Genomic DNA, 19,967 nt, shown 5'->3' with positions numbered 1-19,967 from the left:
AATACATCAATTTTTTGTTCAAAAAAATATAAAACAAAAAATAATATTGAATAAAAAAGATTATTAAGTGAATTTGGTATTTTGCTAACGAGATATTGGTTTCCTGAAAAAATAATTTAATTTTTTTAAAGTCAGCAATGGTGAATTGAAGGGTTATTTATAATCAAATTTCCCTGCAGAAAACTAAAAAGATATAAAGAAAAATCAAGCTGGTTAGCAAGAGTTCTGAGGTTTGCAGAGGGCACTAAAGTCATTTTACTAGGACTAGAAATAACTGATGGTTTTAGTTAGAGCTAACAGGAATTGTTAAATTACAAAATCATCCTCATTAGGTGTATCCTTCTGTCCAGAATGCTTCATTGCCTTCCACCCAATTTTTTATTTAAAAAATTGAACATTATTCTATGCCAACTAAGAGAGAGAGAGAGAGAGCGAGAGAGAGAGGAGAGAGAAGGAGGTGGTCTGACTTTGATTGTTTTCCAGTTTTGGCTCGGCTTGGCTATGCTAGGCAAAGGTTGCTTTTCTCGTCATTTTCTTTTACCCTTTAATTTTTATTTTTTTTTCAATTTAAAAAAAGTCAAGAAGATTTAAATGGAATAAGTGAAGACCTGCAATTGCCGGCAATCATTATTTTCGTGTTATAGAAATGACCATGATGAATTCATCATTGAACAGTGAAATACAGCTGTGAGCGGGAACGCTGTATCTTTATATTCAGTCTGAGAGAATGCTGGCAGCTTATTAAAATATTTTTTATGTGAAAATAAAATTAATTTTTTTTATTTTTTAAAAATTATTTTTAATATCAGTACATTAAAATTAAAATGATATGAAAATATAAAAAATATTAATTAAAAATAAAAAATTTTAAATTTTAAATTTTTTCAAAAACGCTTTTGAAACGCAAAAACAAACAGGGCATTACTAGTGCAGTCCCATCATGTTTTTAATTTTTTTTTAGCTTTTTAATTATTATTTTTAATAGTTTTGATATACTACTATCCAAAATAAACTTTAAAAAATTATAATAATATATCATTTCAATGTATAAAAAAAACACTTTAAAAAATAATATTTATTGTACTTCTAAATAAACACTAACCATTTTTCTCAATCTCACGTTTTTGTTCCCATATATAAAAAAATTTAATTTAGATTTGTTATCATATCCCTTTCATGTAGATAAGGATATAAATTATTTTAAAAATAGCTCATTACATCTTTAATTAAGACAAAACATGACTAATTTAATATAATGGACCCCTTTCAAGAATCAATTGAGATCCTTAAAACTTGACACTCTTTACACAATAGTTCTTGGTTTATAGTTTATTCAATTTAGTCTCTAATTAAGTTTTAAACTTTGATTTTTTTCAATCTAGTCCCTGGGAAGATTTGGTACAGTCCTTACTGTTGCGTGTTTTTTGCAGATAGGTCATTGGTCTTAATTTTTTTAAATTTAACCCTCAATTAGCCATCAAACCTCATATTTCTTGCAATCAAACTCTTGATTGCATTCAATTAAGCTTATAAAAATATATATTTAGTTCTTTAAAAATTCAAACTTCTCAATTAAATCTAAATTAGATTTCTAAACTTAATTTATTTTCAATTGAGTATTTGATTGAATTTTCCCAACCCATTAGAAATTTAATCAAGTTCTTGAACTTGTTTAATTTTTTTTTTACCCAATTGACTTTGAAACTTAATTTTTCTTCAATTAAGTTTTTAAATAAGTCAATTAAATATGTTAGAAATTTAATTAAATCTTTAGATTTAATTAATTATTCTAATTTTGATCAAGTTTGGATTTCAACCTCAATTTTCTTATTTTCCTTTATCCCATCTTGTCAAAACATCATGGTCTAGCTATAGTTCTGGTGTGTTGGTCTTTTATAGCTTAAAAACTTATCACTTCATGTCCTAAAAATATTTTTAGATTTTTAATTAAAAAATATAAATTTTTTACAAAAACAAACACGGGCTCAAAAATAAGTTATGACAAATAGAATCAATATTAATTAATAAAAAATAATTCAATTTAATTAATTCAAATAAATTGATTCAAGTTCTTATTACATAAAAGAAAAATTTCTTAATTCAACACTGATGCCAATAATGAAATTTAAAAACTAATATATATTTTAATTTCTTCTTCAAAACTAGAGCCTTTGAGCTTCACTAACAATATGGTTTCTAAATATGACTTCACAGATTTAAAATTTAAAAAAATTAAAAAAATCATATTTTTTCTATTTCCATAAAATGAAAACAGTAATAAATAACCCAAATCACCTCCTAATAGATTAGCTAATTATTTCTTAGCACCTTGTTCCCTTGTCTTGTAGCACAAGGTAAAAGAAAAAACCTGTTCCCACACCAGACAACCTAACGAACGCTAGCCCCTTCCCCACACCCAAAATAAAATAAAATAAAATAATAAAAATAAAAAAATAATAATAATAAGAAGAAGAAAATCCGAAATATAAGCTGAGCCAAGCCGCAAAGCAAATAGTAAAAATAAATCCAGGTAGGCTTGACGCTGTCGGTGGTCACTCCCTCTCAACCTAACTGAAATCTCTCTCTCTCTCCCCCTCTCCCCCTCTCTCTCTCTCTCTCTCTCTCTCACACACACACACACACACACACACACACAGAGACAGAAGCCAACAACTGGAAACCTCACTCTCTCTCTCTCTGTAAAAAACTAAAAATCATTTATTTTTTCTCTTAAAAAAATCTAACTGAAAATACTTTATTTTCTCTCTCTGGCAATCAAAAATGCAATGCAATGAAATGAAATGCCCTTTTATTATCTTCCCTTCTCTTCTACGATATCTTTAGATGCTCCCCCTCCTTTTCCTTTCTCTCTCTCTCGCTCTCTAGAGGTGGGTGGGTCATGACTCACGAGTAAGCGATTGAATTCTTTATTTGTCACCGCATTTTCATTCCTTTGAAAAAATCTCTTAGATACTAGAGGTGCTGCTGCTGCTGCTTGATCTATCCTTACTTCCATTTCATTTTCATTGAAAATCCATTCTGTTTGGTTACTGATGGAAGAAAATCAGTCAAATTCATAATTTTCTGTCATTTACAACGGCGTTTTCAGTTGAAAGCGGAGTTAAAATTGATCTACTGTTAGAATTGAATTCAAGTTAATGAAGCAACTTAACTCAGTCAAGTTTAATTAAAATTAAAAATCAGTTTGATTTTGTGTTATTAGCAGCAGCATTAATTACGCTGACTGGCTTACTGACTGATCTGATTGATTGATATTTTGCAGGGGAGTTTGATGCATTGATTGTGTAAACAAGCAAGATCTGGAGAGAGATTCATTCTTTCGCTAATTTTTTCAAGTGGAAAAAGGAAAAAAAAGAAGAAAAAGATGGCGGCTACACTTGCTTGGAGGTTATCTGCTACCAATGGCAGCAGCCTAGCCACTGCTGATCTGGTAGTCGATTGATTCATTATATTAAAATTATGAGATATTTCATGTATATTTCTATCGAATTTAGTGTGCGAGCCTCTGGATCTCATTCATACTCCACATGATACGTATGTTTTGTGTTTGGTTCTGTTAATTGAGGTTTAAATGTATGCTATGGTGTTTTCGGTTTTCGTTTTAGAAATGCTAGTTACTTCAACGATTTTTTTTTAGAATTTTTTTTTGTGTGTTGCAATACTATTATCTGCAAGTACATTTGTTCCTCTAACATATGAACTGTTAATATTTCTTTGACGAGTGCCCCTTTCCCGCCTCTGGTTTCGAATCTCAAAATATATTGGCTATATTTTTAGTTTATATGCGCGTGTTTGGTTAATTATTAATTAACACTCATTTCACAATTGCAGGAAAAAAATGGCGATCTAAAAATTCAAGATTCAGAGCCACCAACTCCCCATTCAGTTATGAAGATGGGTGTAAGGTGAGTTTAGAATTTATTCATTCAGCTGGCAAGGTTGATATCCTCCTGTGATTACCTGTATAGTTCTTCGAAGGGCAGTTTCTTTTTCTAATGCTTTTAATAACTACCATGGACATATGCTATCCTTTGGTGAATAGTTTTTGTGCTGTATTGAGCACCACTATAGGTGCCTCTTTCTTAAGCTTTGTACTGATGCTAATACTTTTGTGTAGATCAGAGATTTGAGGGTATGTTTTCCCAAAATGTCTTGAAGGGAACTGAGGACCTGCTTGTTGAATACCATTGCTTTGCTTTGAGTTTTAATAATCAATAACCTTCTAGCACTTAATTTCTGAATTGATTTCCACTTAGGTGAACTATACAATTCTAGACCTGTTTCCACTGTTCCTAGATTGATTTTAAACTGGAAAAAATGGTATATATAATGCGGGTAATTTTTTTTTTAAGATGGATGCTGCTAATAATTCTGGTTTCCAGATGCTCTTTTCTAATTCAGAAGTAAAGGGAAGTTCTTCTTTTGCAATTACTGGATGTAATGAACAGGAATAGAGCTTTGTGCTCCTTCTATAAGAATGACTTCTCTAACTGATGCGATATCTGTGCTTAAATTGTTGTTCAACATTTCATTTCATGTCATCCTATTCCAGATTTCTATTTTCCTCCATGTTTGACTTTTCTAGCACTTTCAAGTTTCAACTTGAAATATCCTTTTTTTGTTTGATTGTGCTGGTTCTCTCTTCTGGATATATTAACGACTGCTTTTTTCTTATAAGTTTCTGCAAGTTATTTCTGTTTCCCTGAAAATGAGGTCAACAAAGAGGAAGTTTCTCACAAAGCCTAATAGCAATGAAAATTGTTGCTCACTTTTCTTTCCTAAATTATTTTCAGAGACCGTACTAGTAGCATGGAGGATCCAGATGGCACACTAGCAAGTGTAGCACAATGCATTGAGCTGCTACGTCAGAGTTCCTCATCTGTACAAGAGAAAGAGTATGCATTGAGACAGTTGCGAGAACTTGTTGAGACACGTGAAAATGCATTCAGTGCTGTGGGATCTCACTCTCAAGCAGTTCCAGTGCTTGTTTCTCTTCTCCGGTCAGGATCACTGGGAGTGAAGATACAGGCTGCTACTGTCCTAGGTTCTCTCTGCAAGGAGAATGAACTAAGGGTAAAAGTCTTACTTGGAGGATGCATCCCACCATTGCTTGGTCTCCTCAAGTCCAGCTCCGCAGAAGGGCAAATTGCAGCGGCAAAGACAATATATGCCGTTTCCCAGGGTGGTGCTAAGGATCATGTTGGCTCAAAAATTTTTTCAACTGAAGGAGTTGTGCCTGCACTCTGGGAGTTGCTTCGAAACGGGCTCAAGACGGGCAACTTAGTTGATAACTTGTTGACTGGAGCTTTAAAAAACCTCTCCAGCAGCACTGAGGGATTTTGGTCTGCAACAATACAAGCTGGAGGAGTGGATATACTAGTGAAGTTGCTCACAACAGGACAGTCAGACACACAAGCAAATGTGTGCTTTCTTCTTGCATGCATGATGATGCAAGATGCATCTATTTGTTTCAAGGTATTGGCTGCAGAGGCTACTAAACAGCTGCTCAAGCTGTTAGGACCTGGCAATGAAGCCTCTGTTAGAGCAGAAGCTGCAGGTGCCCTTAAGTCTCTTTCTGCACAGTGCAAAGATGCAAGACAAGAGATAGCTAAATCTAATGGCATTCCTGCTCTGATAAACGCGACAATAGCTCCTTCAAAAGAATTCATGCAGGGGGAGTATGCCCAAGCATTACAGGAAAATGCAATGTGTGCTCTTGCAAATATTTCTGGTGGCTTGTCATTTGTCATCTCAAGCCTTGGTCAAAGCCTTGAATCATGCTCTTCACCTGCCCAGGCTGCTGACACTTTAGGAGCTTTGGCTTCAGCTCTGATGATATATGATAGTAAAGCTGAATCCACTAGGGCATCAGATCCTGTGGCTATTGAACAGACTTTAGTTAATCAGTTCAAGCCTCGTTTACCCTTTCTTGTGCAAGAGCGTACCATAGAAGCATTAGCTAGTTTGTATGGGAATGCCATCCTCTCAGTTAAACTTGTAAATTCTGAAGCAAAACGGTTGCTTGTTGGTTTGATTACGATGGCTATCAATGAAGTTCAGGATGAGCTTGTAAGAGCTCTTCTCACACTTTGCAATAATGAAGGCAGTCTATGGCGTGCGCTTCAAGGACGTGAAGGGGTCCAGCTATTGATATCTCTTCTTGGCCTTTCATCGGAACAGCAGCAGGAATGTGCAGTGGCATTGCTTTGCCTTCTATCTAATGAAAATGACGAAAGCAAGTGGGCCATCACTGCTGCTGGTGGTATACCTCCCCTTGTCCAAATTCTAGAGACAGGATCTGCAAAAGCCAAGGAAGATTCTGCTACAATCCTTAGGAACTTATGCAATCACAGTGAAGATATACGTGCATGTGTCGAAAGTGCTGATGCTGTTCCTGCATTATTATGGCTACTGAAGAATGGGAGTCCCAATGGGAAAGAAATTGCAGCAAAGACTTTAAATCATTTGATCCATAAATCCGATACAGCAACTATTAGTCAGCTCACTGCATTGTTAACCAGTGATCTACCTGAATCAAAAGTGTATGTCCTGGATGCTCTAAGAAGTATGCTTTCTGTGGTTCCCTTGAGTGATGTACTACGGGATGGCAGTGCTGCAAATGATGCGATTGAGACAATGATTAAGATATTGAGCTCTACTAAAGAAGAGACTCAGGCCAAGTCTGCCTCTGCTTTGGCTGGAATTTTTGAAACCAGAAAGGATTTACGTGAAAGCAGCATTGCTGTTAAAACACTTTGGTCAGTGATGAAATTGCTAAATGTTGAATCGGAAAACATCTTAGCAGAGTCATCTCATTGCCTTGCTTCAGTATTTCTTTCAATTAAAGAGAACCGGGAAGTGGCTGCTGTTGGTCGTGATGCATTGTCTCCTTTAATTGCACTTGCTAACTCATTGACTTTGGAAGTAGCTGAACAGGCAACATGTGCTCTTGCAAATCTTATTTTGGACGGTGAAGTTTCAGAAAAAGCAATTCCAGATGAAATTATTGTGCCAGCGACTAGGGTTTTGCGTGAAGGAACAATTTCTGGGAAGACCCATGCAGCAGCAGCAATTGCTCGTCTCCTTCATTCTCGTAGAATTGATAATTCCATAACTGATTGTGTCAATCGTGCAGGAACAGTACTTGCATTAGTTTCTTTTCTAGAATCTGCAAGTGGTGGATCTGTTCCCACATCAGAGGCCCTAGCTGCACTTGCTATTCTGTCAAGGTCAGAAGGGACTAGCGGACACATCAAACCAGCATGGGCAGTTTTAGCTGAATTTCCAAAACGCATAACCCCAATAGTTTTGTCGATTGCAGATGCAACACCCTTGTTGCAGGATAAGGCTATTGAAATATTATCGAGACTTTGCCGAGATCAGCCTTTTGTTTTAGGAGAGGCAGTTGCTTGTGCCTCTGGATGTATACCTTCAGTGGCTAGAAGGGTGATCAATTCCACAAACCCAAAGGTCAAAATTGGAGGAGCTGCACTTCTTATTTGCGCTGCGAAAGTTAGTCATCAAAGAGTGGTGGAAGATCTTAACCAATCAAATTCATGTAGTCATCTTATTCAATCACTTGTCACAATGCTTTGTTCTGCAGATGCTTCTCCTTCAGAAGACCTGGTTGATGATGACAAGGAGGTCATTAGCATCCACAGATATGCTAAAGAAGGTGAGAATGGTGAATCTCATAAAGGAACAGCAGTAATTTATGGTTATAACTTAGCTGTTTGGCTACTTTCGGTTCTTGCCTGCCATGATGAGAAAAGTAAAATTGTTATAATGAAGGCCGGAGCAGTTGAAGTCCTCACCAACAGAATCTCCAGTTGTTTTTCACACTACAGTCAGGTAAAACTTTTTGCCTACCGTAAACTGAAGGTATTCCAGTGTCTCGTGCCATAAGCTCTCCATATCAATGAAAATCTTGATTTCTCTTAGAGTAATGCTGCAAGTGAGCCTAGCCAAGCTTTGATATATTTAGAGTTCATCTAATTTTAGCAAATTTCAGGCTTGGCTTGTGCCTGTGGCGAGCCTAAGACTTGAAGCTCAAGCTTTTCTCCTTGGGTTGGTTTGAGTTTGACATAGTAGATTGATAAATAAGCAAGTAAACAAGCTTACCTTGACCTTGGATTCATCATGAAAAATCATTCAATAAAGAAGTGAACGCATTATTTTTTTTAAAGAAACTCAAACTCGTGTATCTCATGTCAGAAATAAGTTTGATTAGATTTGATAATGTAATAATTCTTACTTTATATACGATAATTATTTAGCTGAACTAAGATTTGCTTATTAAATACATGCTTGTTTATGAATTTTAATGAATCTACATGCAAGCCTTTGGATGATGTGGCCCGATAAGCTTTATATCATGATCTTGAACAAGCTGAGCTTGATCTAAATCAAATGTGGCAGTATTAACATGAGTTTCAAAATAACCTCGTGCTTGACTTGTTAATTTTAACGAATGAACTTGAATGAGCCTATAACAAGCTAAGCTTCAAGAGGCTTTGCTCATTTGCATCCCTAGTCTGGACTTTGGAGGTAGAAGAATTATGAAATTTACATAAAAGAAAGAAAAAACATTATCATATTTCACATGCTACGCAGCAGAGAAATCTTTTCTGCATTCTGATTGTTGTTAACCTTTGTTGCTTCTCTATGTTCACCTGTGCAGAGTGATTTTAGTGAAGACAGCAGCATATGGATTTGTGCTCTACTGCTAGCTATTCTGTTTCAAGATAGAGACATCATACGTGCACATGCAACCATGAAATCTATACCAGTACTTGCAAATTTGTTGAAGTCAGAGGAATCTGCAAACAGATATTTTGCTGCACAGGCAATAGCCAGCCTAGTGTGTAATGGTAGTAGGGGAACTCTTCTGTCTGTTGCAAATTCTGGGTCAGCAGGTGGTCTTATCTCCTTACTTGGCTGTGCTGATGGTGATATATCTGATCTTCTGGAATTGTCTGAGGTGTTTGCTTTAGTGCGTTATCCGGACCAAGTTGCCCTAGAGAGGTTATTCAGAGTTGAAGACATTAGAATTGGTGCTACATCTCGCAAAGCAATACCTGCTCTTGTTGATCTACTCAAACCAATTCCAGATCGTCCTGGGGCACCTTTTCTAGCATTAGGACTTCTAAATCAGCTTGCAAAAGACTGTCCACCAAATAAGACTGTTATGGTTGAATCAGGGGTTTTGGAGGCCCTGACTAAGTATCTTTCACTTGGTCCACAAGATGCAACCGAGGAAGCTGCAACTGATCTGTTAGGGATCCTATTTAATAGTGCTGAGATTCGGAGACATGAAGCTGCTTTTGGTGCTGTCAGTCAACTTGTTGCTGTCCTGCGCCTGGGTGGAAGAGCTGCAAGGTATAGTGCTGCTAAAGCATTGGAAAGCTTGTTTTCTGCTGATCACATCAGGAATGCAGACACTGCCCGACAAGCTGTCCAACCCTTGGTGGAAATTCTTAATACTGGTCTAGAGAAAGAGCAGCATGCTGCTATAGCTGCATTGGTTAGGTTATTGAGTGAAAACCCATCAAGAGCTCTTGCAGTTGCTGATGTTGAAATGAATGCAGTGGATGTACTTTGCAGGATCCTCTCGTCAAATTGCTCAATGGAGCTGAAGGGGGATGCTGCAGAGTTGTGCGGTGTTTTGTTTGGAAATACAAGAATCAGGTCTACAATGGCTGCAGCTCGCTGTGTTGAGCCTTTGGTCTCTCTCCTTGTAACTGAGTTCAGTCCTGCTCAGTATTCAGTTGTCTGTGCATTGGATAAACTCGTTGATGATGAACAACTGGCAGAACTAGTTGCTGCACATGGTGCAGTTATTCCTCTTGTTGGCCTTCTCTATGGTAGGAACTACATGCTTCATGAGGCTATCTCCAGAGCACTTGTGAAGTTGGGGAAAGACAGGCCTGCTTGTAAAATGGAAATGGTAAAAGCTGGAGTAATTGAAAGCATACTTGATATCCTCCATGAAGCACCAGATTTTCTAGGTGCAGCATTTGCAGAATTGCTCAGAATATTGACCAACAATGCTAGCATTGCCAAGGGGCCTTCTGCTGCAAAAGTGGTTGAGCCCCTTTTCCTGCAGCTGACAAGACCAGAATTTGGGCCTGATGGACAACATAGTGCTTTACAGGTTCTAGTTAATATTCTGGAACATCCACAGTGCCGTGCAGATTATACCCTTACCTCTCACCAAACTATCGAGCCACTTATCCCCTTGCTTGATTCTCCAGCTCCGGCAGTGCAACAGCTGGCTGCTGAGCTCCTCTCTCATCTGCTCATGGAAGAACATCTTCAGAAGGATCCAGTGACACAGCAAGTAATTGGTCCCCTTATACGGGTTCTTGGTTCTGGCATACACATCTTGCAGCAGAGAGCTGTAAAGGCTCTTGTTAGCATTGCACTAATATGGCCAAATGAAATTGCCAAAGAGGGTGGTGTGAGTGAGTTGTCCAAAGTTATATTGCAAGCTGATCCTTCTCTTCCCCATGCCTTGTGGGAATCTGCTGCTTCTGTTTTGGCTAGCATTTTACAGTTTAGTTCTGAATTTTATTTGGAAGTTCCTGTAGCTGTCTTGGTAAGGTTGCTCCGTTCTGGCTTAGAAAGCACTGTGGTTGGTGCATTGAATGCTCTTTTGGTGTTAGAAAGTGATGATGGAACTAGTGCTGAAGCTATGGCTGAAAGCGGTGCCATAGAGGCTCTTTTGGAACTTCTCAGAAGCCATCAGTGTGAGGAAACAGCTGCAAGATTGCTTGAAGTACTACTTAACAATGTGAAAATCAGAGAATCAAAAGTTACTAAATCTGCAATCTTGCCATTATCACAATACCTCTTGGATCCCCAAACTCAAGCACAACAGGCAAGATTATTGGCAACTTTGGCACTTGGTGATCTATTCCAGAATGAGGGCCTGGCTCGAAGTACTGATGCTGTGTCAGCTTGTCGTGCTCTAGTCAATGTGCTTGAAGAGCAACCTACAGAAGAAATGAAAGTAGTAGCAATATGTGCTTTGCAAAACCTGGTCATGTATAGCCGATCCAATAAAAGAGCTGTTGCAGAGGCTGGTGGTGTTCAAGTTGTATTGGATGTAATTGGTTCAAGTGATCCCGATACATCTGTCCAGGCTGCAATGTTTGTTAAACTCCTCTTCTCCAATCACACCATTCAAGAGTATGCGTCCAGTGAAACAGTCAGAGCCATAACTGGTAAGTTTCTCTTCTCCCTGTGCACAGTTTGTCTAGTTTTGGCAAATACGAGAACATATCTATTGATTTTGTAATGACAAATTTTCTTTCTAGTATTACTCTGTGGTTTGTAGTTTGGCATTTTATTCTAACATTTAGTTAACATAATCTCTGAGAAAGCTCTTATATGACTTCCTTCAGGCCAAGTTTGGAGCTTAATATAAGTAAACAAAAATCGAATAGATCTTCTCAGTAAAGTAAAAGCAGATGCAGAATTTGAATAGAAGCGGTATAGGATCTAATTGGGTCAAATGAATTTACTTTCTAGTTCATATTTTGACTGGTGAAACAGAGCAGACGTCTAATTGTGAGCTAACTTATCAAACTCTTACAGTAACAGTTGATAGATCACATGTAATGTTGAATCAGATTGTGTAACTGCTTGCTATTCTCTATACCATTAAGCAAAATAAGCGTAAATTATAAATTAGTCCCTCTAGTTTCAAAAAGTAATCCATTAGTATGTTTTATATCTTTTTGTAACTTAATTTTTTTTGTCCATTTCATTTTCTTTTCCTTTTTTTTTTAGAAAAAGGAAAAAAAAGGAAGTAGATAATATGGAAAGATTGATGAGAAAAGAAAATATTTTTTGAAACAAAGTAATATTAAGTATGGTGTACATTGGTCAAGGGGCTAATTAATTAGTTTTCGAAACTAGAGACTGTAATTCATTTTGCAGAACTAGAGAGACTAATTTATAATTTATTCAGCAATAATAGTAACATTCTGATTGTTACCTAAAGCCATGTTGAACCAGAGGAGATGAACATTAACTTCTGTACGTTTGTGAAAATATTTCCTTATGTAGTAACGATTTCTTTATTCAAGCAACATGGCCATTTATTGTTCTTTTCTTGTAAGATGTGATAAGCAGTTGAGTGGTGGAGCAATCCTGGCCAGCGGCTAGGTTTATCAGCATTTGGAAATTAGCTTACCTATTGGCTTTAGGATTGGGTGTATCATACTTTTCCTGTCAATTGCTACTGGGGTGAATTTTCCTGCAGGGATGTTATTTTATTTTTACTTTTGCCCAAACAACTTTCTGTTTGGTCTTGCAGCTGCTATTGAAAAGGATTTATGGGCCACTGGGACCGTGAATGAGGAGTATCTCAAAGCTCTAAATGCCCTTTTTAGCAACTTCCCAAGGTTGAGAGCCACCGAGCCTGCAACACTCAGCATACCCCATCTGGTTACATCTCTCAAGACAGGATCAGAAGCAACTCAAGAAGCTGCCTTGGATGCTCTTTTTCTTCTTAGGCAAGCTTGGTCAGCATGCCCAGCTGAAGTTTCAAGAGCTCAATCTATTGCTGCTGCAGATGCAATCCCCTTGTTGCAATACTTGATTCAGTCTGGCCCACCTCGATTTCAGGAGAAGGCTGAATTTCTGCTGCAGTGTTTGCCTGGGACACTCGTGGTTATTATCAAGCGTGGAAACAACATGAAGCAGTCGGTGGGGAACCCTAGTGTTTATTGCAAGATTACACTTGGAAGTACACCACCAAGGCAAACAAAGGTAAGATGAATCAATCATCTTGTTTATTGTTTTGCGATGTTTATTTCTCCAATTTTCAGTTATTTTCAATGAAAAAAATAAAATAACAGGTAGTTTACATTATTGCATTATCCAATTCATTTATTCGGACTAGGGGTGTGCTCTGTTCAGTTCAAACTGAAAAACTGAGCTGAATCGTCATAATTTGGTTTGTTCGGTTCGTTATTCGTTTTTCATTTTGGGTTAGTTTGAAAACTGAACAAACTGAATTCCTTTTTCTTTCTTTCAAACCTTGAAATCAAAAAATTTCAAATTAGAAAATTCTATTTAAAAAAGAATTGTAAAACAAAAAAATTGAACTGAAAATTTTCAGTTCAATTCATTTTTCATAAATCCGGTTCGGTTCTGTTTTTTCAAAAGCCGAACCAAATAAAGCAAAAACTGACCGAACAAACTGTTTGCTCACATCTGATTCTGGCAACAACTCACTATTTTTCATGTAAAAAAAATTCTCCCCCAATTTTTTTTTCTCTAGAAATTGCTTTTTCAACTTCTCAAAATGAATAATAATTGTGAGTTTTTCAGGTCGTATCAACTGGTCCCAATCCGGAGTTTGATGAGAGCTTTTCATGGTCCTTCGAGAGTCCTCCAAAAGGCCAAAAGCTTCACATCTCATGCAAAAATAAGAGTAAAATGGGGAAGGTAAATGAAATGATTTTCGATTTTGTTTTTGTGAGAAAAAAATCCAAGAAAGTAATTTAGATGCTTCCACGTTTTATCAGAGATATCTTTCCCCCTTCATATTGTAATGTATTCTATCTCTTTTGATCAAACAACAGAGTTCTTTCGGAAAAGTAACAATCCAGATTGATCGGGTTGTCATGCTTGGAGCAGTAGCTGGGGAATACACTCTGTTGCCACAAAGCAAGAGTGGACCCTCAAGGAATTTGGAAATTGAATTTCAGTGGTCAAACAAGTAAGTAACAAATGTTAATGACGTAGCAACAATTCGGCCCAAATTGAGATTTTAGGGAGAAAACATGTCCCCATCAACACAGAATTCTTTCTCTTCCTTGTTTCTTCTCCAGTTTGGTTTATTTATCATCCTCTTCTTTTCAGTTGTAAATAGTTTGCCAGAAGAATTTGATTTTTGTAGCTGTTTGCCAAAAGCCGTAAGATAGCAATTTGTTCAAATGTATTCTTTTGCAACCCTAGTTTCTTCAAGTTTTCTCCTTGTACCCATATTATTGTGCTTGCCAACCTGAGAGGAAAATAATAATCATGGTTCTGGTTTCAGATATTAGTCGTCTTTTTAGCCATGTTTCTGCTTCGTTGTTTAATTATTGTGGAAGAGATACAATCATCTTTGTACCCATGTTTGTATTAATCCATCTTTGTATATGGTTCATCCTATCAGCTGTGTTTTCATTATTATCGAACAATAATATTTGGAAGGTTCTCTTGATTACATTGTTCAAGTATCGAACAATAATGTGCTTAACATTAACTTTTGGAACAAGTGATTGCATAGAAATCTTAGACATTTCTCGATAATTAAGAATGCATAAAATATTTGTTTTTTCTAGAAAAAAAATCCAAATTAAAAAAAAAGGACCAAGGTTAATTTTACAAGTAATCTATTATCATTCAATCAATTCCGAAAACGCTATCCTTCAATTAATTGTTAAACTTTATTGTTCTGTTTTAATCTTACCCCCCCCCCCCCCCCCCATTTGCGCTTTACAAATTGATGGAAATAAACTAAATATTATAGGTGAAATTGAGAGAACATAAACTTGAGGAGGCAAATGCAAACTAATTAACAAAATATTAAAGAGTGTGATTAAATTATTGTAGTCACGCCTACGAAACATGCTTTGTATTTTTTTTTTTACCCTTCAACAAATTTTATTTTTTTCAATTTTCAATTTCATAAACTTAATATCAGGTTGTTTTGAGAATTGTAATTTATAGTTTTTTTTTATATGTTAGGATATATACCGGTCTTCTAGATTTAGTTTTTTTTTTTATTTCAACTTTTAATATTAGATTAGATTTAGTTTTTTTTTTATTTCAACTTTCAATATTAAATTTGTTTGAAGTGAGGTTTTATGATTTTTTTTTATATGAATTTATTTTGATTCCATAACCTATGTCGTGGATTTAACATGTTAACTTGGGGTGCCTCGTTCAATTTTTTGGGTTATTTTTTCTATATGATTTTTTTCTTAGATTTCATCATTTAATATTGATTTTTTTGGAAATTGGGTTTTGTAATTTTTTTCAATTTGTTTTATATGAGGTTATTCTGATCTTATGACCGAGTCATGTGTTTGGTAGATTGACCCGGGGGTTGATTTCATTTATTTTTTTTTATCATTTTTAATTAAGTATTTTTTGAATTAGTTTTCATATTTTTTTATTTGCTTTTTTTCAAGTTATCCTGATCTTATAACTTGGGTTGTGGATTGACAGGTTGACTCATTTAATTTTTTAGGTCATTTTTTAACGAAATATTTTTTTTTTCAATTTCACCCTCCAACAACTCAATATTTGTTATTTATTTATTTTTTATTTTATCTTTTAATATTATATTGTTTAAAAATTAGGTTTCGTTGGATTTTGTTTTCAATTTAATTAACAAAAAACTAAAGAGTGTGGCTAATCAATATAGTCACACCCACAAAACACTATTTATTAGAATAGTGTTTTGTGTTTTTTTTGTTTACCATTCAACAACCTAATCTTCTTCTTTTTTATTTAGTATTTTTTTAAATTTCATCATTTTATAGTAGATTATTTTGAGAATTGTGCCATGCCATATTTTGTGATTTTTTTGTTGCAATATATATCGATCTCATGGATTTAGTTTTTTATTCTTGATTTCAATATTCAATATTAGATCTGTTTGAAGTGAGCTCTGTAATTTTTTAAATTTATTTTTATAAAATTATTCTGATATCATGATTTAGGTTGCGATTGACTCAGTCATCTTTTTCCCTGTTTTTTTTATTTTTTTCGATTTCATCCTTCAACATTAAGTTTGTTGAAAATTAGGCTTTGTATTGTTTTTATTTGCTTTCTATGAGTTATCCCGATCTCATAACCTGAATCGCGAGTTTGACAGGTTGACCCAAGTTAACTTTGTTAATTTATTTTGATCATTTTTTAATTGGATTTCATAATTTTCTTTGATTTGTTTTCTATAAAATTGTCCCAATTTTATAATTCAAGTTATGAGTTTGATAAGTTAACTCGAATTAATTTAATTTATTTTTTTATTTAATTTTATCTTTTAATATTAAATATTAAGAATTTTCCTTCTTTAACGATATAAAATTTACATATACTTAATAACAAGGATACGTACCATACAGTACATGTCTGCTCATTCCATAGGATCCCTCCCAAGCCCCACCACCCCCACAATGAATAGGTAGGTGAGAAATGCGCACCCACCCTACAGCCACACTCTCCTCCTCCTCCTCCTCCTCCAAGAGATTGTGGAGTACTGTATTGTTTTTAGTGGGGTTGTTCGCAGTTGTTCTTCTGATATTCTTTCCTCTGGTTTTTTTGATGCACCTTGCCTTATCCTAGATGGTACAAATCATTTTTTTGGTATAAGATACCGGAAAAAACGTAATTATGTGAGCAACCTTGCTGTTCATTCAGCTATGGTATCCTAACCTCTGTTTTGCAGGTTCAGTTCACGCGAGAATTAGAAAGGCCTTTAGTCTTCACCCTCCATTCCTTTTCACTTAATAAAGGAAAGATGCAGACAATTGTTTAGGGTTTATAAGAACGATGCAGACAGATGCTCTTCTCACCGTGACCTTTAATAATGAATAAAGGATGTTCTTGGTGTTATTTATTTATTTTTTAATTCTCGCTATGGGTAAGATTGCCTTTTTATGTAGCAATGAACAATATTTTCTCCACTCTGCCAATCCAAAAAACATATACTAACCTGGCAATTTAGGGGTGATTTGGTCTTTTTGTATAGCTACACATTAACCAATTGGCAAATTCATCAGGGACAAGCCTGGCTTTTGATTTCCATTAAAAATAATTAAATGATTTAATTAGCATTATAAGCAACATTAAAATTAACTTGCATCTGAGAGTATTTTAGAAATTTTAATTTTTTAAACACAATCAAATTACTTATAAGTCCTAGGAAGAAACAAAAATGAAGCTTCCTTCCTGGGTCTTTTTTCCTTTAAATTTTTTTTTATGGTCACACAATTTGTTTTTTCACAAATATAAAATTTTAATAAAAATAAAAAGTGGTTGGTCAAAGTATAGAAGTGTCCTACCATTTATATTACATATCCAATTTATTTTTTATTTTTTTATTGTTATTTGTTATGTTTTTAATATTTTTTTGATTAATTTTTTTTCTTAAGTTTTATCTCTGATCATTATATTTTATTTGATTTTTATATTAAATTTGACTCTCTTTCTTTTGATGTTTTTAAATCCTTCAACTAATTAAATATTGTTTTGATTTTATCCCTCATAATTTGATTTATATTTTTTTAGTATCGAATTTGATCTTTATTGTTTTTTACTTATGTTTATTTTGTTTTGAATTTTGTTTTATTGCTTTTTTAAATATTTCACACTTAGCTCTTTTTTTTATTGAGTCATGGCTTTCAAAGGTTCGCACGAGTTGATTTTGGGTTTTTTAGGTCCTTTTATAAAATTATTTTTTTTCAATATTTATTTTATATGGAATTTGTTTTCGTGCCTTTTCTTTTCTCTTTTCTTTTTATAAGATTATCCAAATCACATGCCTATAGTCACATGGTTGGCGGGTTAACCCAGGTTGAATTAGATTTTTTTTTGCTTTTTTACCGAGTTTCATGCCTCAACTTTTTTTTTACCAATAATTTTGCTATATTGTTTTTTTTAGGTTTGTCTTCTACGTGGTTGGTCCCAACATCATGATCATGAGTTTTTAAGGTTAGCGATAATTGACTTTGGTTTTTTTTTTATATGTTTAAAAGACTTTGGTTTTTTTTTTTATGTTTTTTTAAAATTAATTTTTTTAATTTCATTATTCAACGTTTATTTTTTTAGAGTTGATCTTTATACTTTTCTTTATCACTTTTTTTTCAATGAGATTATCCCGATCATGTTTTCATGGTCATGAGGTTAGCAGGTTAACCCTAACTGACTTATATTTTTTTCTTTTGTTTTTTTTTCATTGAAAGTTTCATGCCTCGACATTCTATTATTGAGAGATTTGCTTCGTTTGTTTTTTGGTTTTGACTTATGTATAGGTAGTCTTTGTTTTATGATCACAATCACAAGTTTTAAATGTTAATATAGGTTGACTTTAGTATTTTTTAAAGTCACTTTTAATATATATATATATATATATATATATATATATATATATATATATATATATAATCCTTCAACATTTAATTTTTCTGGGAGTTGGTATAAGTATTTTTTCTTTCATTTCTTTTCTATAGGGTTTTTTCAATTATGTGCCAATGGTCGCAAGATTAGAGGATTAACGCGGGTTGACTCATAATTTTTTTTGTTTTTATTAATTATTTTTTTAAAAAATTTAATCATTCAACATTGATATATTTTATAATTGAGCTTTATGACTTGATTCAGTTTGCTTTTATTTGTGATTTTTTTAGCTTTTATTTGCATAAATAATTGTTTGATTAAATAAAACATATATTCTAAAAAACAAAGCTATTAAAAACAACTTAGTGCATGAACCATGTTGTGAAATTAAGTATCCTTATGTTTTTTGTGAAATTAAGTATCCTTATATTTTTTCAATTTCATATTTCAACATTTAACTTTTTTAAAATTGGTATTTGTGCTTTTTGTTTTCACTTTTCTTTCTATAAGATTATCCTAATCATGTGCCCATGGTCACGGGGTTGGTGTATTTATACATTTTGACCCATGCCTTCTTTTTCATTGTTTTTTTTTTCCAGTTTCTTCGTTCAATATTGAGTATGTATTTTTTTTTTACCTTTTATTGGTGCATATGGTTGTTTCATAAAAAAAAATCTTTAGGAAACATATATATAATTATTAAACACACAATTAAGTATATAACCCGTGTTGCGAGATCAAATATTTTAATTGTAATTATCTCTCTATCAAATATCGATCTAATTACTAAATACATGTATAGACATTTTAATTTGTAATTAAAATTTTTTTTATATTAAAAAATACATTGTAAGAGCTTGTTTATTTACTTAAAAAAATAACCATCCCACCACGTAGCGCGGGTACAAAACTAGTTGTTTGGCTATACAAAATGGGACATGCACTATACTGTTGAATGGGACCAAATTAGTACACGGCCCATCAAGTTCCAAAATGTTTTCCACACAGCCAATCAAAAGAATTTGAAGAAGGCAATGCGCAAAGCAAGCACCATCCTCACTCGATCCTCAATCATTGATGGGGAAAGTCCAAAAGCCTCGAGGCTTAGGCGAGGTGGTTGTCAAAGCCCTATTAGAGGCAAAAGTTGGAGCTGCATAAAGAGAGGTGGGTTCGTGTGGAGCTCGGCCGAGACAACTACGTGACAATAAAATCATTCCTGCCCCTGTTTTAACTGATCATAAAGAATGAATATACGGACATATCCCTATCTGTGAAATTTGAATCGAAGTTGTTTTTATCGAAAATCCAAAACCTTAACAACTAGGGCAACTTTTGGGACGTTTACGAATTTTAATGCATGGTTTCTAATTCCTAGTTTCTATCCTTGTTTACACTTAGATATGAGCTTTCTTTGGCTGTTGTTCTGGGACTGTACTTGTGCTTGCCTGAGTTGTCTATGTAAAACAGTAACGAAAAACACTTTAATATTTAAGTTAGTGTGTATACTTAGGGAACAAGATAATGTATAAAAAATAAAAATAAAAATATCATAGTATGCGTATCTAAGTGTAGGTGGCTTAATTTATATAGTTCTGGAGAGTCCGTGTGGATTGAGGATTGATGTGGGTGAAGAGTTTATGATTCTTTGTTGTTTGTTGTGAAGAGTCTGTCTTTAAAATGAATCCCTGTCTACTTGTGTAACTGAGTATATTTATATATTTATCTTGGATTTTTTTATTAAAAAAAATTGTATCATTAAACAATAAAATAACTCATCGTTTGGTAAGATGCCATATAATATATTTATTTATATTAGTATT

At 34.2% G+C, this 19,967-nt stretch overlaps 1 protein-coding gene across 4 annotated transcripts; it reads left to right on the top strand.

The window, feature by feature from the left end:
* Nucleotides 1–2,737: 2,737 nt before the first annotated feature.
* Nucleotides 2,738–14,077, top strand: LOC133673162 (protein CELLULOSE SYNTHASE INTERACTIVE 1-like). Of its 4 annotated transcripts, none has more exons than XM_062093848.1 (8): nt 2,738–2,888; nt 3,284–3,451; nt 3,853–3,926; nt 4,815–7,872; nt 8,702–11,246; nt 12,344–12,798; nt 13,363–13,479; nt 13,617–14,077. In XM_062093848.1, exons 2-8 carry the CDS (start codon nt 3,386–3,388, stop codon nt 13,755–13,757), a joined length of 6,456 nt encoding a protein of 2,151 aa, XP_061949832.1. In that variant the 5' UTR covers nt 2,738–2,888; nt 3,284–3,385; the 3' UTR covers nt 13,758–14,077. The 4 variants fall into 4 exon arrangements, with proteins under 4 accessions (XP_061949832.1, XP_061949830.1, XP_061949831.1 ...); XM_062093846.1 differs by having other exon boundaries at nt 2,750–2,910; XM_062093847.1 differs by having other exon boundaries at nt 2,750–2,979.
* Nucleotides 14,078–19,967: the final 5,890 nt, after the last annotated feature.

Source organism: Populus nigra, chromosome 14 (genome assembly GCF_951802175.1).
Source record: "Populus nigra chromosome 14, ddPopNigr1.1, whole genome shotgun sequence".
Lineage (NCBI taxonomy): Eukaryota > Viridiplantae > Streptophyta > Magnoliopsida > Malpighiales > Salicaceae > Populus > Populus nigra.
The sequence above is the reverse complement of the archived record's forward strand: the minus strand, read 5'-3'. Positions and strand labels throughout refer to the sequence as shown.